Genomic DNA, 18,141 nt, shown 5'->3' on the forward strand with positions numbered 1-18,141 from the left:
ATTTTAGTATTTTGACTCATTTTTACAAAAGCTACATAAATACATAAAATTTCTTTCCTTTTCACTGGTTCCCTTAATTTGAAATCTGCATGTCATTAATAACCATTTTACCATACAAAAGAGTTTATGAGTACATTTTATCTACACTAAATATTGAATTCCCATTAAGCAGGAGTACAAAAGTGAAGAACTATACAGAAAATGCTAACCAAAAAAAAAAAAAAAAAAAAAAAAAGATTTCTTTCAGCTTCAAGAGTTACAATCCTAAGACCACACGTTCCATCAGCACAGTCAGTCTTCGACAGATTGATCACTTCCCCCTACCCTATTTAATTTAGCAAAAAGGGGGAGCAAAAAAAAGAGTGAACATCCTAAGATCACTCATTCGAATACTCTATACAAGAATCAGCATTCAATGCTACTCTTTACATTTGACCCACAAATTGTGAAGAGGAAGCAAAGTTGCTCTCCAAAAACCTATTTTAAAATATGCTTAAAGTTGTTCCCTACAATAAGGATGTACTCATGGGATTTGCAAAGAAATGCTCGCGAATATCAAATTTTTTCATGCTGAGTTTGCTTCCAAGGAGGGTACCAAGAATGCCTGGGGGTGCATTGGATGTGGTTTGATACATCTTCTTTACATGGAGGTGTTTATCCAGAAACATCAACTCCAACAATTTTCTACAGCTCTGTAAGAAATTTAGACCTTGCATTAGCATTTATTCACAAAGAAAGAGCAGGTAGTAGTCCATGTATGAACAAATTCATGAATTGACTAGTGTAGCTGATAATCCCCATGTGGAGAGTGGAGACAATATTATTTATAAAAAGATTTAGTAGATTGGTTTGGCAAGGGACTAATATTTTCCAAACAACATTAATTGCATAGTCAGGATAATTTAAGCATTCTAGACTTTAACATTTTCAATGTAAACCTTTACAAATAGGGTATTGAAAGCTTACCTGGGGGTTCAATATATCCACCATCTGACGGATAATGTCATCCTAACAAAAAAGATGGAAAAAGAAAAGTAAGTCAACATCAAAAGATACCAAAAGAAGTGGCAGGCTCAAGCTTGACAGGACAAGTCAGACCAAGGTAGTTCAAATCTCTAAATAGGGGAACTAACTATTTCTAACTAAAAATGAGGTACAGCAACTTTACAGGAAATCAATGATATATGGGTAGTAAACCTGACTGAGCCCTAGATTAAACAGAACCGTTCCTTGATAAACTACATATAACTCATTTCAACATCCCCCACATGCTGATTGACTGGGCAGATCAACAGAAGTTAGAAGTGAAGCAAAGGGCAATTGATTACTTTTTTATTTTTCCCTCTGGTAGAAAAAGAAATAAAATCCTATACGGAAGAGCCACAGAAGCCTCCTACAACAGACACCACTCAGCCACTTCATTATAGACCTCTTTCAAAAGTTAATTCATCTTGCAAAAACACTTTCTTTGTGAAAAAAATACTTTTGAAATCAGAAGTTTTTCAACCACCATATGCTAATTGAAATTTGAAAGCTTAAAAAAAAAACTCCTTCAGTTAAACTTTTCTTTTTATAAAAGCCACCTGTTGACCTAGAAGAAGGCAGCAAAGCATGTTTTTACAAACCAAGAAAAAAATTTATAAACAAAAGCATGAATTTAATAAGGCATGTACCTCTAATATCCCTGGATTTTGCATCACAATTCCAAGAACACGGCGTCGAACTCCCTTGTAAACCATATTGTTAACAGTCCCGTCTCCATTAATCCAAGGCAATATTGGCATGCATAATTCACCAGAAGCGATTAAAGAGGCTTCATCCTCTTTTTTGCCATTAGGTAAAACAGTTTTTTTAAGCAAATTGCTTGTTTGATTTTCATTTGAGGGCTCAGTAACCTCTTCGGGTAGATTAAGAATCGTCACTTTGTGCTGATTGTCAACACTCGAGCCTGTTTTTCTTTTTAAATTTGCATCACCAATGACATGATTTTCTGGCAGGACAATCAAGTGACTGTCATCACTTCTTCCTAAAGACTTGGTCGATGAAGGTGGTTTAACATTATCACAAAAACTGGACTTTGAAGTCAAAAAATACTTGGAACGATATAGAGAATCAACAACACGAACAGAATCATAACCATTGACCTGCATAAAAAAAGCAAAAACACATTTGAGGCAATAATGCGTGGTATAAATCAGATATGTAGTTGGAGTATTGAATCACATGTTTAAACTTCTTCAGGTTTGACTCAAACTAGCTAAGCTAACGCTAGCACTTGGTTGAAACTTGAAAAAAGAGTCTATAAAGTTCGTGACAAAATTCTTTTGATGTTCATTATCTTTTTTCATCTTCCACCGAAAGGCTCAGTCACAGGTTGGTGGTGGAAACAAATTCAGCAAAACTAAACAAGAACCATCATTACTCTACTCATAAACTCAAAATCCCAAAGAGTCAAAACGTGGTACCATTTGCATGTCATTTTAGCATCGAATTCTTATGAACTTTGAGTGCTAATAACATTGCATCTAACTCTGATGAACTTCCAGTACTAATAACATTAATCAGGATAATAATAATAATAAGAATATAGAGCACATATGAGATAATGACATTGGAGATGCCATATGAGGGGATGCAAAGAGGCAGAGCTCACCACCCAACCCATGCATGTGGCATTGTACCACTGCACTGCAGGTGCATCACAAGCAAATGTTCAATATTCATAATTTTCAATGGCTAAATCTTTAGAAAATCTAACCTTTAAGGCACGGTGAAATGCTTGTAGCACGTCAATGATAAGTTCAGGAATCCTTTCTCCTAAAATAGAACAAGAATTATCAATCCAGTAGAACATACCCATGAATATCATTTTCCTGGACTGAAAGCAGAAAATGATAAGGCTAAGAATAGCATCATATACCTGGCGTATTAATGAATTGTGAAACTTCTTCCATGCTCAAACCTTGGTCACCAGCCTTCTGAATAGCAGCATAAACAGTCCCAAAAACCTCAGGATGGATGGGATTTGCTTCTTCCTGATCAGAAGGTATTGACATCAAATATTCAGCAAAGCTTGCCATAGCTTCCCAAGGTGACTCACCATGATTCCTGGCTATAGGCACAACGGCATCTGAACTAAGAATTTCCTTCATATGGTCAACACAAGGTGAACTACAGCTCTGACCAAACGAAATGTCGGATTGATCATTCCCATCAAGCAAAAGTTGTTCACAATTATAGCTGGTCCTATCTTTAAACAATTCTATAACATTGGCTCTAGAAAATGTTGCACGATGTATGGATACCATGATCCCTGGAAAACCTTTTTCTCTGCGAATTTCTCCCTCACTTGCCGTTAAGGATTTCTGTTTCTTAGCCTTATCATCAGCACAAGATTCATTGTTATCATTTTTACGTTTCAAGCTTCTTGGATCTTCAGCCTCTCCAACTCCTTCATCTGGCAAGTGCGGAGAAATGGACAGTTCACCTGAAGAAACTAGAGCAAACAAATGGAAAATGTCCCCACACTGTAAATCTTCAGTAAGATTTATCCCCCCCTCCATAAGATCTTTTTCTCTTTCATGGAGCCAACTATTAAATTTAGCAGCTCTCTTTTCAGTATCAGTTGGAAATTTTGACCTAGAAACACCATGCAAGAAATGTTGTGAAAGTTCGAAAGGTTGAGTACCGTTACCCCCAACCTGCCAAAACATGAAAGTTTGGGATAAGAAGGCAATATTCATTGAAAGCTCATATATGAGATTAATAGAAATATAAAAGGGATAGAGAAGCTGTTAGAAAAGGATGTTTATATGAACAGAACCACAAATGAGTTTCATTTAAAAAAACAAAAAACAAAGAATGTAATATTTTGAAAAAATAATTTATACACACACACACACACACACACACACACATCAGATAACCAAAGATCAAGACATCTCAAATTGAATTATTAAACCCAAGGCATCAAATAAACAAAGAAGGCAATAGTCATAGAAAGCTCAAATTGAGAGGTTCCACGTCATCAAAAATTATTAAACCCAAGGCAAGTGAACAAAGAAATAATGTACTGAACTCAAATGCTGTCTCTGATGTGTGTGTGTGTGAGAGAGAGAGAGAGAGAACAAAGCAATACTCTGCTCTTAAGTAAACCAACAACACATGGAAAATCCATTCCAACATGACCCCAATTATCTTCTAACACATCGAAAGCTTTTTGTAGCTTTCGAAACCAACCATTTAAGACATCAACAGCAAGCTTTGTTAGAAGGCAAAGCTACTTGAAGACTAGAACTGCAGATCTTACTGAAGGGAAGTATGAAGATTGTGGAGCTTCACAGATATGAGCTGAAATGATGGTCTGTCTATTCTATTTCTATTGCAAGTGTAAGCAATAAAAATTGAGAAAAGGGGTCAAGACTGCAGCAAATATTGTCAAACTGATACTCAATAAAGTCCAGAACATGTTTGCCTACAACCTAATAACTGATGACATAGCAAATGGTTCCAACAGTCAACATGCTCATTACATGATCAAGTAAATACCAAATCAATAGACCAAACAGCCAAATAAATTGAAACATGCATAAAACCCAATTAAGAATGTGGTTTTATGTTGATAAAGGAAATGTAACCATCAGGCCTCTATGCTTAAAGATTGGCAAGATTCTAACGTGAAAAGGTGCAGATCAATAGGGAAGCACAGTTGAAATTGACTAAGTTGATGGTGCGACAGCCACTGAAGATTAGGAAGCAACCATATTATACCTCTTTAAAAGCCAGACTTTGTCTAACACTACACTGAGTTTACACCCCAATATTATGTCATATATGCAGGTTTGCTAAAAGTCAATCACAAATGGTACTGAAACTGATTGGGACTCTTTTTATTGGTCAAATTTTTAATGATAAGTTACACACCTAGTGGATTTTGAACACACAATCTCATCCTCTATCCATTCTTATGGAAGATGAAAGTGCCATTTTAACCAAAGCTCATTGGTTTTTATTGGTAAGTTATATGTACAGCTCTTAAACTCACAACACACCCTTCACCCTTTTCTTAGGGAGGGAGGAGTTTCCATATAAGCTAGAGCAAGTCGGCTTGACACTGTGAGAGTTGAACCCAACCAGGTGCTCCAACTCCGAGTCATATTCAGAAATCAGGAATGCAACAATGCAACTGTGATTGATATCTGCCAAACCCTAGCAAGTTGATATCACATTCTCATACTTATAGGAACTGGTCTAACCTGGCAATCGAACCAGCTGAACCCTGAACCAGTCACCTTCAGTTAGATATTCTTAAAGACTATATCTACACTTTTCAGTCAAATCTAGGCCAACCTAATTGAAGAGGTAGGTTTGACATTAGGTATGATTGAGGCACAAGTGAGGAGGTAAAACACGGTCAAAAAATTAATTTCTTGAAAAAACTTGAACTTGTGACTTAAAGCATGAAGTGCAAGGTTAGTAGCAACAGGCTGGTACACATATCTATGTTTTTTTTTTTTTTTTTTTAAATCGTGCTTTATTTACACCCAACAAAAAATATATGCTTACAAAACAGCAGTTCACTAGTACCCAATGGTTGAAATGGTAAACAACTCCCTTGGTCCATTCAATTACAGTATGGTTTTTTATAACTATGCACATGGCATGAATCTTGGTTTAAACCATATATAAAACAGACATAGTGCTTCAGCTACTGCACTTATTATAGCCAAAATGAGGATATCAAATGGATTGAAATCAATACAAGAGATAGAATAGTATGAAAGCATTTCCAAGAAGCTAGATGAGGTGACACAAATAGAAGGCAAGGTGAGGGAAAAATCAACTAGGTTATTCCATAACATACAAAAGAGACCAACAACAGAACCAGCAAGCAGGAGTGTTTTTTTGAATGATGTGGTACCTCACCAAGGCAAGCAGGAGTGCTTGATAATATTTGAATGAGCTGCAAGGATAAGAAGAAGACCCAAAAGAACATGGGTTTAATTAAGTATATGGTTTGAAGGAGGGTGAGGCACTGCATCCTTATCTCCCTAGTACCACAACATTGACTTAACAATTTACCGCTCTAAAGACCTGAATCCACTTGCACCATTAACATAGAATGCATGGAATCAAAGAACTAGAAAAACATAACTTACCATGATTTTATTCTCTCTAAGGAAGTTAAAAGCTGCAAAAAGATCATGCTGTGAGTAACGCCGTAAAATTTCTGCCAGCAGATTTGGCACCTCTGCTGCTGTTGAGGTACTTAAAAAGACAAGCTTAAATAGCTCTACAGCATTGGAAACAGCCAATGACTCATATACTTGTCTACTAACATTGACCCCTTCATTCAAAAGCTTAATAAACTTCTGATTAAGGCGGCGACGTGATTTTTTGGCAGTTATTTTTTGTAGACCATTGTTCTCAACATCCTGACAAGAACTGTTTGATGCAACCAATTCAGAGTCCTGAGAGTCCTGCAAACAAAAATATACATTATTGCCTGCCAGCTTAAAAAAGTACTCAAAAGCATGACTATAAGGATGAAGCAGATATTGAGATATATGCTCAGCAAGGGGACCCACAGCCTAGGGGAGAGTTCAGAAAAGGGCAGATGATATGCAGTAGTCATGTGGACATCAATGCTACACACATTATGGTGAAGCTCAGTTAATGAAAAGGCTTCTCTTAGCCCTAGAATTTACTGGAGCTAAAATGGATAACACTCGCACAGAGAACAACCAGATTGATTTATTCAATCACATTGACCAAACATTAGAGCTAACTAAATGTGTCAGCCCATGCTGAGTCTTGTCTCTTTTTTTTTTACATAATAATTCTAAGAGGAAGCTCCAAAGGCAGTGCAATCCAAGTATGAGGCTGATCTCTCAAATGAGAGATTTTGGAAGTAATTAACAAGTAAGATAAATAAAAGAAAAAGAAAATTTTGGGAGCATTACATTTGCAGATTCAACTCTTCTGGAGGCCTCCAGTTTACCCATCCTCTTGTACCACATAACCTCATCAAGGTCTGCCTTTAGACTTTCATCATCAAAATCATACCATGGTTTTCCCTCAAGACCTGTCTCTTGAGTATGTTCATCAACATTGGAAAAATTCCTCTCAAGACCTTCCACTGATAAACTTTGCACAAGCATTCCACGAGCATCTTTCTTTAGTGACCTGTTCTGGGTTTTCTCCAGGTGTTTAGCATACCGCGCACCAAGCACATTACAGAGCCTCATTACAGCTTTTCTAAATATTCTGTTCCTGTTCAGCAATGCCATTCTTCTCTTACAGGTAACTGGAGGTGCTGGAAGGTCAGGAAGCGAAGACCAATCTGTGCGATGATATTTTGCCCCACGAACTACACGGTGTCTTACATATTGGATCACCAATTGCCTAAAAGGAAGATACTGATTTAGGAGAATTACACAGAAAAAAAAACAATACCACTTAGGTAAGAATATAATTCTATCATCACATAAATCAAATAAACAATAGACCCAACCAAAGCATACATGCATAATATGAATTCTGCACGTCAGGTAATTTTGACAAATTTATTTTTTCTTTAATTTTTTATAACTAATAATATTTTATTGAAAGAGCAGATTACTTCATGTTCTCGATGATGAACGCAAAGAATATTACAAAATTACAATTGACAAATTTAATTTAGATAAGTATCATGTTCTTTATCTTCTCAGTAACAATAGCACTGGGTCAACTTAGCATGAAATTTTCTACATGAGATTCAAAAACCCCCATGCCTTTCTAATACGATTGACCATACTGCTATGCTTTTTCCCAGATTCTTTTAATTGTAGCTTTTTTAAAGCTTCCTTCTAGGATAAACTTTGACATTTCCCAGATTCTTTTCAGGAGATTGTTCTTATAGCCAACAAACAATACTTTGTATATCCAAATTTCTTTACCTGTCTGCTTCATCTGTCCATGAAAACCTTCTTTGACGAGTTGGATTCATCTTTGAAACAGCACACTGACTAATAAAGGAATAGCACTCCTCATCTTCACTTTGTCCTGGCTCCTCCTCACTTTCGAGATGATCATCCTCCTGAATTGTTTGCAAATGAATGTTATGCTCTCCTGGATAAGTGACCAAAAGATCTTTTTCTCCCATACATTGGTTAACAGTATCAGGCAATCCATCAAATCTCTGCTTGTCCAACTGTCCAGTTTCTGCGTCAACTCTAGCATGCTTTGTTGACCTCGCTACTGGAGATCTTTCCCCTCTCCAAGAAGATGAATTGCGTTTCCTTCTTACTGGTTGGGACTCATCCCCTTTACCCTGAAATCTATTAAGTCGTTGTTGGCGCTTATCATAATACACACGAAGCACCTGCAAGTGGTATCCAAAGAGACAAATAGGCATCATATTTAAACAAATGCCAACCAAAAACACAACAAATATTGGTCTTGAAACATCACTGAGTAAAGGAACAAAGTGCAAAAATAAATATAAGCAAATATCGTTGGCGGCTATCATAATACACACGAAACACCTGCAAGTGATATTCAAAGAGAACCACGCATCATATTTAAAAGAGGGCGAACAAGAAACACCATTGAGTAAATTGACAAAAGAAGTGCAAAAATAAATACAAACAAATGAATAGAAATTAATTATAAAAATAAAAAAATAAAAAAAAAAAAAATTCTTTCTGGTCCTATTTACTGGTTAGTATTATGGTCGTCACTCTACTTTTTCTTTGGTCTTTTGCTTGTACAAACCACAGAGTCATTTGTTTATATATTTATTTTGTAAATAGTTCTACTGTTCTATTTACTTATCAAAAAAGGTCTACTAGGCAAGAACAGGAAAGAAATTGATAATTCAAGCAAATGTACTATCCTAAAACTTTACGGATAGATAGATAAAATCTTATAAAAAAAAAAACAAAAAAAAAAACAGATAGATAGATAAAGATGTATCACCTCAAAAGAATCAAAAGCCACTGGATCTGTTCAAAACATATAAACTACCTAATAAGTGCTCAAAGAAAAAAATAATTTTTTCTTTATTTTAAATCCAAGTTCCAAGCAGATGTGATTCCATTAAAGTCTCCTCTTGAAGATGCCTTTTAATTTTTAAAAAGGGATAGATAGGATAGGATTTGAAACCAATAGCATTCACTCCATAATAAATGATGATTGCTCTTTATTGTCAGGCCAAGACACCAATTGGTTCTTTTTTTTATTCATGTAAATAGGATTCAAACTCGGGTTCACTTATTTGACAACATAAGACTTCACCAATTGAACTAAATAGAACCCACAATATTATAGATATAAATTAAATTAAAAAAAATTCATCAAAATGATAGGTAAGGCCACATTTGTCTTCAATTAATTAAGAAAAACAGGTAGGGCGTTCAAAGGGATGGAGATAGGTCTCTTGTCAAAATCTTATATTGATGACATAAATCGTTTCAAGCTTTTATAAATATATATATATATATATATATAAACATTTTAAAAAGATTAAAAAAGAAAAAGGAAAAAGAGTTATGCTTTGAAATCAAATAACCTCATCTTGTACTTTCTCATAGTTGATAGTCCCTTCTTCCTTCTTATTTTGGATTTTGGAAGATAAATTAAGGAGCAGATTCAATGGAAACATGGGCATTCACTTAAAATAAAACAGACCAAATAACTCCATTATGAACAAATTACATGACTTTTGGAATTCAGGATATTTCAGTTATTGTAAAATAAGAGTACATCAACCTATTAAATAGCCTGATGTACATATGATCTGCCTTTTCTTTTCTTTTTCTTTTTTTCTTTTTTTTTTTGGGGGGGAGTAACAAGGATCTGCCTAATGGTATTATGTCAATTTGCCATAAAGGTAAAAATAGAAAATATGGAATCATGCAAGCAAACAAGAAGACAATCTAACCTGCTCTAAGGTCAGATTAAGTTCCTTTGCAATCTTCTCACAATCTTTATATGAAATTTTTTCACTTATATCATCCTGCACCACACGATTTAAGAGCTCTGCACGCTGATCAGCTGTCATAACCCGGACTGAGGCCCATGACCGGAATAGGAAAACCTGTAAAAGATAAGGTTTAAACAGTAGTCTTTTTGACGGGTACTTCATATACCTGGCAATCCTAAAGATTAAAAACAGAAGCTGACTGCACAAATCAAAGGATATATATGATTAAACTAGTAATGTGCATATTTTAGCTCAGAAATGATAGCATGAATATTTAAGTTTGTGGTGAATGAATTTGAAATCATTCCAAGTGGAAAAACTTAGAAAACATTACCCCAAGTGCATACCTCATGAACAGCAGATCCAGGGAATGCAAGCAAAGCAGATCTTGGATCAGCAGCAGCATAGCAATACTCCAAAGTTTGCCAATACTCATTAACAGTGGCTTTACTTGACAGGATAAAGTCATGTCTCATCCGTGGGCGAAGATCAAGATCTATAAAACTTAAAGATGTAGCATATTTTGAGAGTGGTTCCTCAATGTAAGGCTTAAGCTCCATTGCATGTGTATAAGTGACATGTGGTACCTCAACTCCTTTTAAATGTCCATCAGTTATCATCCGAATCAGCTGCATCAACGAATAAGCTATTAGGCAAAAAACATCAATATTCAATGTTATAAGAGCATAATATAATTGTTTTAAAAGAACACCCCAATCCAAAATAACATTTCTGCAGCTAGAGCTGTCAATAGAATGGTCATAATCTGAATAAACCAGACTAAGAGTTAATATTTGATCGAATTCAAAACCATATACACTCATTTATGTATTTGCATCTCCCTTAATCAGCATTGCATCTCTTTATAGCTCCAAAGCATAAGTACACAGATGATTAGTATAATACTATAGTAAACAATGTCAAACTATAATGTCCTTCTATGCCTAATAAATCTAATGATTAAACACAGTCAAATAAATTATTTTATGTCAAAATGTCTTAAGAGCAGCTTGCAATATCCTTCTCCTATAAAAACAAAAAATGGTGAAGTCCCAATCAAATGAAGCTTCCAAACTGCAATAATAAAGGCCACTGATGTGAAAGAAAAACAATATTACTTTCCCCAATCTAAGAATGCACTTATTGATATGTCAGTTGCATGATGGGCTGTGACCACACCCCCATAGTTTAATTTCTACAGCATGACCTTCAAAATTAAGTATACAATGGTGGTTCAGTTTAAATAGATATTTGAAAGGATGGATAACACTAACATGAAGAAAGTATTTTAAACATGACCAAGTAATTATACCTTCAACCGTTGTAAAATGTCAATAACCAATGAAATCCTTCCAGTAGCATGAGTATCCATTAGTTGCTTGTACTCCTCGGCAGGAATATCAGAGAGAAGCAATCCCCTCTTACACTTCTCAATCATATCATCAAACTTTTGAGTGGTCCCCACAACTTGCAAGAACAGCTCAACTGGCATGGCCTTAATTGCCGCTTCTAGAGAAAACAATTTGCTATTAGTCTGCAAGCTACTCATTTCATAGACATGCTTTCCAGATGATAAAGCATCATTAGAACCAGCTGCACTAAACAGGTAATCCCACAGAAAGCAATGCAGCAGCTTTGCGCGAACCATTTTAGCCAAGACAAATCCATTAGCACGCATGGATTCTGATCTAACAGCTCGGACATCAGAACCTACATGGTTCTGAATCCTCTGAACGCTCTTCAATTCAGGAACTAATCCATCATTTTTCACCCGAGATGAACCCTGGCCGCGACTTTGCATTTCAAAAGACCTATGTCTATCATGAATTTCAGCAAGTAGCTCAGGAGATAAACTTTGAATGGATGGGTGCAGAACCACCTGGGTGATACGGCTACGGCCAAAATTTGTGATAACAGGAGAATTGATGAGCATGCATTTGCAATGCCCTTGCTGCTGAAGTTTATTAAGAATTCGATCAATGGTCTTCCTGTCAGCAGTTGTGGACTTATCCTTCTCAAGACTCACCAGCCACTTAAACAGCTCACCTCTCAGAATGAATTTCTCCTCCTGAACAAGAGGATTGGCACATTAGTTATAGTTATTGAACTACAGAACAGTAAATAAAAAATCCCCCCCCCCCCCCCCCCCACAGTGAAAAGAAACCATTCAGAAATGGATGGTGAAAAACACCTGTAACCGTTCAAGTATTCTTTGCTCCCTTCGAGCGCTATCTGCAGTCAAAGGCAGGCATGGATACCTCTGAAATGATCCAGAAGTAAGTGGCTTCAAGGCAGCAGGAGGTGGTGTTTCTGATGAATCAACATTTGTTTCCAACTCTGTGCTCACTATATTAAGTTCTGCACCAGAAACTGTATCTCTTGGCTCAAAGAGTGGGTTGCTAGGACAGATGAGCATATGGTTAGAATCACCATCCCCAGGCGACCCATGAGAAAGTTCAGTATCAATTTGTCGATTTATGATCTTTCCAGGACTAGCAACATCACCTTCTGAAGTTGATGGATCATGCTCTGAACAGATTAGAGCTGATCCCTTAGAAGCATCTAAATTGCCAACATGTATGTTGGAGAATTTATTTTCATCAAGAACATCTTTTGATTTACTCAGAAATGCATTAGCAGATTCAGGACCAAAATTCCCAGGTGTCCAAACGCGATATATCATACATTTTTTATGGTTTTCTGCCTGCAGATTCATTCCAAATCTAGAGAACATATTAACTAGTCGGTTATAGTTCTTTTTGTTGTCAATCCCAAGCCTCTTGCAGACCTATTTTAGCCAAGACGAATATGCAAGAAAATTAGTGGTTGAAATGCAACATTTATGTATTTGAAGGGATACATCACACAAAGCAAGCTCTAGAAAAAGGACCATTGAAGTGGATATCTATAATTGTATATGTACCACAACAGAATTATTTTACAGAAAATCCAACCAAACTCATGCTCTATTGGTAACTGGCAAACAGGCATTTAAGTTTCACATTGCTGGACAAAACAGGAATAACTAAATTAATGGGAGTGTGGCCCATAAGACCACTAAAGCATGCATGTTGGATTTGTGTGAGTGTCTAGGTGTTGTATAATTGTATTCATTGGGTCCCCAAACCTAGGTCACAAAGTCCTACAATATCAGTAACCACTACAGAAGAAACTGTTTCCATGTACCATAGCAAATATGGCATAAGCACTTTATTTCAGGAATCCTCTATAAAACCTTTTAGCAAACAAGTAACATGTACTTGTTGGAACACTAGTGAAATATTATATCAAGGTCCTAATATTATATTCTCTTCTTATAAGACCTAAGATGTCATAGGGTGGGATTAAAAATCTTTTAAACTTGAGGTACTTATTGATTAAACCAAAGCATGAGACCAATGTAATTGGGGGAGAGTGGTAGACATGCATAGGAGTGTTAAATAACTTTAAAAAAAAAAATCTTTTTGATAAGTAAGTTCTGGTCCCAAGAGGAGGGGTAGAGGAAATTCTAACTATTGACCTCTGCTTCATGAAGCTTGGTCCCCAGCCGATTGTGCAACCCCTTCAAGGGTATCAATGTTAAAAAACCTTGAGGAAATATTAGCAAAAAGAAGAGTAAAATAAACTATAGGAGCAACATCAATATGAAACATGTGAAGACATAAATTAATAAGCACACCTCCATCACAGTCAAGCCTTCCGATCCAGCTGCATCAATCATGTCATAAATTTGATGCTCAATGGGAAGCTCTACAAGTTGCTCAGTGATTTGACGTTGCTTTCCAAATTTCACCTGCTGTTCTTCCTCAAAATCATCATCTCCACATCCATGAGTATTTGGTCCAAACTGCTTTGGAGAAAATGTTTTCACCAAACGCAAGCAAGCCTCAACCTGACAAAAAAAAAATCTTAATGACCATGATCAAACCTAAGAATGTATACATTCCAAACTCCTCTGAGCAAAAAAGGCAGATTTTGCACATCAAAACAATAATAACCCTAACAAAATAAAAAAGAGCACAAAAAATTATATTCAGAAAAGGGTGCAAAAACTAATAGTAGAGATAGGTTTGAAAGGGGGAAAATGCAATTTAAATTCAAGGGAATACAGTATCTGAACAAGCAATCATATAGATACGATATACATAAAGAGATTTTTTAAACCTACCTTCCCATTCACTTTAGCATCAAACTGCTCCACAATATGTGCATCTTTCAACTTGTCGCAAATCTGGCAGCACATTGGTCAAAACAATCACAGGTAACAAACAAGTAAAAATAGCTAATCCAAATAATAGATAAAAAGTTTAGCTAAAATTTACTCTTCTCCAATCTTTATGCCCTGAAGGACCACAATAACCAAGCTCCTTTTTTATATCTGATACAACAAGAACCTTCAATAGAAGAATAGAATGAAAGAATATCAGCATATGCAATAGAAACTATAAAGTAAATTAAGTAATTGGAGAGATCAATCATGTGAATAAAATTCACCTTGTCAGCGGCTGCTTCCAGTTTATCACATACAGCTTTCATTGCCGGTACATAATCCCTCACATGTACATCCTCTTTTACACATTTTCCATAAAAACCACCACCACTTGTATCATTTTCATCTGCATTCCCTATACTCTCTATGGTCTGTTCTTCCTTGGTAATCTCAATTTTTTGTTGGGAGCCCAATTGTTTTGCATAGCGATACAAGTACATTATATTGGTGATCACACATGGACTGTTTTTCAGATCCCCTTCATTGGAAGCTTCTTTTGTTCTTACAACTGCAGACTGCCTCACAATCAGTCCTTGACATTCAAGGTTCCTCACTATATAAAACAAATTCTTCCCTTCAATGCCAAATTCCTTGCCAAGTTGATTTTGTGTAATCCCATTTGTTCTGCAAGTACCCAATGTGTTTAATAATCATTCATCATCCTAAGTAACCAACCTACATTGTTCTCTCATTTTAATAAAACAATTATAAAAATCAACTAAGTCAATTAGCACAGCAAAATATAGACATTTCATTGTAAACACACAATCATCAAAGTCAATTGCAATTGCTTCAAAGCTTCCACTTTTGAGAGAAACACAGGTACACAGGGACTTTTGGCCCTACTTCAACTAGTTCAAATATATCATAAAATGAAGATTGAAAGAATCCAAAGGTGCTATTTTGCGGAAGAAATTTTGGCATTTAAAGATTTAAAAAAAAAAATTTGCCACCAGAACCATACCATTACACAAAAACTAACTTCCTCATAGACCATTAACACATCAAAAAATTACCCATTCATTATAAAACAAACACACACACACACACACACCATCTAATTGAGCTGCACTCAAAAAAACCCACTTCACATTCAAGCACATATTCAATAAAACCACATAAAAACAAAAACTTTATGGCTTAAACTAACTTCCCCATAAGTCCATTAACACATCAAAAAAATACCCATTTATTAAAAAACACACAGACACCCCATCTAATTGAGCTACATTCAAAAACACCCAATTCATAGAAATTTTAGCATTTGCATCCTAAAAATATAAAATTTTCACCAGAACCACACTATATTTCCACCCCACAACTCCATTACTAAAGAAAAAGGAAAAAAATACCCAGTTCATATAAACACACACACACATCATCTGAATTGAGCTACACTCAAAAACACCCACTTCACATTCAATCACATATTCAATAAAACCACATAAAAACAAGAACTTTATGGCTTAAGTAGACTACAAAAACTAACTTCCCCATAAGTCCATTAACACATCAAAAAAGTATCCATTTAATATAAAAACACACAGACACACCATCTAATTGAGCTACATTCAAAAACACCCAATTCATATAAATTTTAGAATTTGCATCCTGAAAATTTAAAATTTTCACACAAAATTGTCACCAGAACCCACACTATATTTCCACCCAATAACTCCATTACTAAAGAAAAAGGAAAAATACCCAGTTCATATAAACACACACACACACACATATCATCTGAATTGAGCTACACTCAAAAACACCCACTTCACATTCAATCACATATTCAACAAAAACCACAACTTTAACCACATAAAAACCAAAAAAACTTTACAGCTAAACTAAACCATACCTAGCAATAGCAAGTCGTTCAAGGGCACGCCTTTGTGGTGAAGACATGTTGGCATTGGCGGATTGGACATTGTAGAGCCCAACAAAGTTGTCCCTCAAGTGCTCTTTAGCAAAAACCTTCAAATTCAGCTTCTGGGCATCTTCAAAAGACTGAATTGAAGGGTCAGAGGGAGAGTACGAGACACTGTGAGCCTGGAATTGGAGGGTTGGGACGCTTAAGAGCCTGACCCAGATGGCTTTTTTCACTCCTGGTGAGAGATCAAGGTTGAAGGAAGAAAGTAGAGGGCTGAGCTTGGTGTAAAGGGTCGGGAGAGTGACACCGTTTTGGCCCTGTGAACAGATTTCTTCAAGGGCTGAGTTGAGGATTGAGTCCATTGAAAATAAATAGAGAGAACATGTAGGAGAAAAGAGAGTGTTTTTTTTATTTCATTGATTCAATGAAATAATTGAGGTTGATGATGGTGTGGTGTGGTGTGGTGTTAATGGCGGGACGAGTAGCGAAGGATTTGGCAGAAATAAAACCGTGTATTTCTAACTTCTTCTAAAACAAAGGCACATAAACAAAAACAAAAAATAAAAATAAAAATGACAAAATTTGGTAAATATTTTAGTTACTGTTTCTTAAATTTTTCATTTAAGTTTGATCCACGTGAAAAAAGAAATTTCTACCTCATGATACATATAAGAAGAAAACATCAGCAACCGTACTTAAATGCTGTACTGTACAAGTCTTGAAAAAAAAAACTGTGAATCATTGGTGTTTGGGTTTGGGGGGAAGGACATAGATGAGTGGGCTTTGATTTTGGGTTGGTGTGGCTCAGGCAAATTGGGCTCTAAGCTGCGCCTTGTGTCAAAAGGTCCAAAAAAAGGTTTACTGTAAATGCTGAGTGAGAGAAGACTTCCAACTCTCCTAAAAGTCCCCCCAAAAAAGGCCTATTATCGCACAAAATAAGGAAATTAGGCCTATACCGTATAATGATCTCAAGCTTTGAGATCCTTTTGTTTTGTTGTTTAGGTTCTACCGTTCTACTAGGGGTTTTTTTTTTTTTTTTTTTTTTTAATTAAAACCATATTTTTTTTTCAGAATTTTGGGAAATTTAATCAAAATTCTGCATTATTCATATTTTTTTTCAAGAAAAGTATACGGGTAAAACTTTGTTCTCTAAGTTCCTTTTTTAAAATTCAGTCATGTGACAATACTTAACTAAAAATATAGTTCTATCTCATAAGAAAAAAGTCACTTGACTGAATTTTAATAGGGAAACATAAGGAATAGCACCTAAGTATTGTACCTAAATTTTGTCCAAAATATATTATATTATAAATCCTATAATTAATGGAATGCAAGTTTAACTCAATTGATAAAATCTCTGATGGTTGAATAAGAAATCTGAAAAATATCAAGCTTGCACTGATTCTAAAGGAATGCAATATCAAGGGTGTTTTCTTGGGGAGGAGATATCACTTGATTATTAAACAATAATTGTAATGATTTTCTGTTTTTAGCTTGGAGTAATGATATGAAGACCTATGGACACAATTTAAGAAAGATTGTGCATGTTTTCTCTTCAATTGCATATGTCATATGAATATCTGCACTCTTAGCTTGTAGGGAGGGCTATTTGCTAAAAGAAAAAAATTGCTTCCTTCATCAAACCATAAGGTAATTGCATTGTTCCTCAAGGAAAAAAAAAAACAAAAAAACTCCAACTAAGCTTCTTATTGAATGGCAATTGTTGGAAAAATATGTTTCCAATTGACTTGGAAAAATATGTTTTTCTGAGTGAACGCAATTGGCCATTGCTTTTGTTTAAGGTTCAGGACATATTAGAAAAACGAGTATTGTTTTGTTTAATGTCAAGGCCGATTTAGTAACATCATGTCCATTGTCAACTCAAGATCCAATGACATATTTTTTATTTCTTCAATTCATATAGTCAGTCAAGGTTAATTTAAATCCATTGATAGCAACTCATATTATTCTACAAAACTAATGGTGGTATATATCTTCGGAGATTGTTGACTTCAGGAAACTTTTGAATCACACACC

General features: G+C 35.5%; 1 protein-coding gene across 1 annotated transcript; it reads right to left on the bottom strand.

Annotated features, from left to right (window-relative positions):
- Window positions 1-92: 92 nt before the first annotated feature.
- Window positions 93-16,625, bottom strand: LOC115988491. The gene is made up of 17 exons (XM_031112063.1): window positions 16,093-16,625; window positions 14,462-14,861; window positions 14,290-14,361; window positions 14,136-14,198; window positions 13,647-13,859; window positions 12,159-12,755; window positions 11,280-12,035; window positions 10,315-10,596; window positions 9,926-10,081; window positions 7,941-8,365; window positions 6,963-7,404; window positions 6,159-6,479; window positions 2,921-3,701; window positions 2,759-2,817; window positions 1,674-2,144; window positions 967-1,008; window positions 93-692 (listed from the first exon to the last, which is right to left on the bottom strand). Exons 1-17 carry the CDS (start codon window positions 16,464-16,466, stop codon window positions 507-509), a joined length of 5,640 nt encoding a protein of 1,879 aa, XP_030967923.1. The 5' UTR covers window positions 16,467-16,625; the 3' UTR covers window positions 93-506.
- Between the last annotated feature and the right edge of the window lie 1,516 nt (window positions 16,626-18,141).

The sequence above is a fragment of the Quercus lobata genome, chromosome 5 (assembly GCF_001633185.2).
Source record: "Quercus lobata isolate SW786 chromosome 5, ValleyOak3.0 Primary Assembly, whole genome shotgun sequence".
In the NCBI taxonomy this organism is placed as follows: domain Eukaryota; kingdom Viridiplantae; phylum Streptophyta; class Magnoliopsida; order Fagales; family Fagaceae; genus Quercus; species Quercus lobata.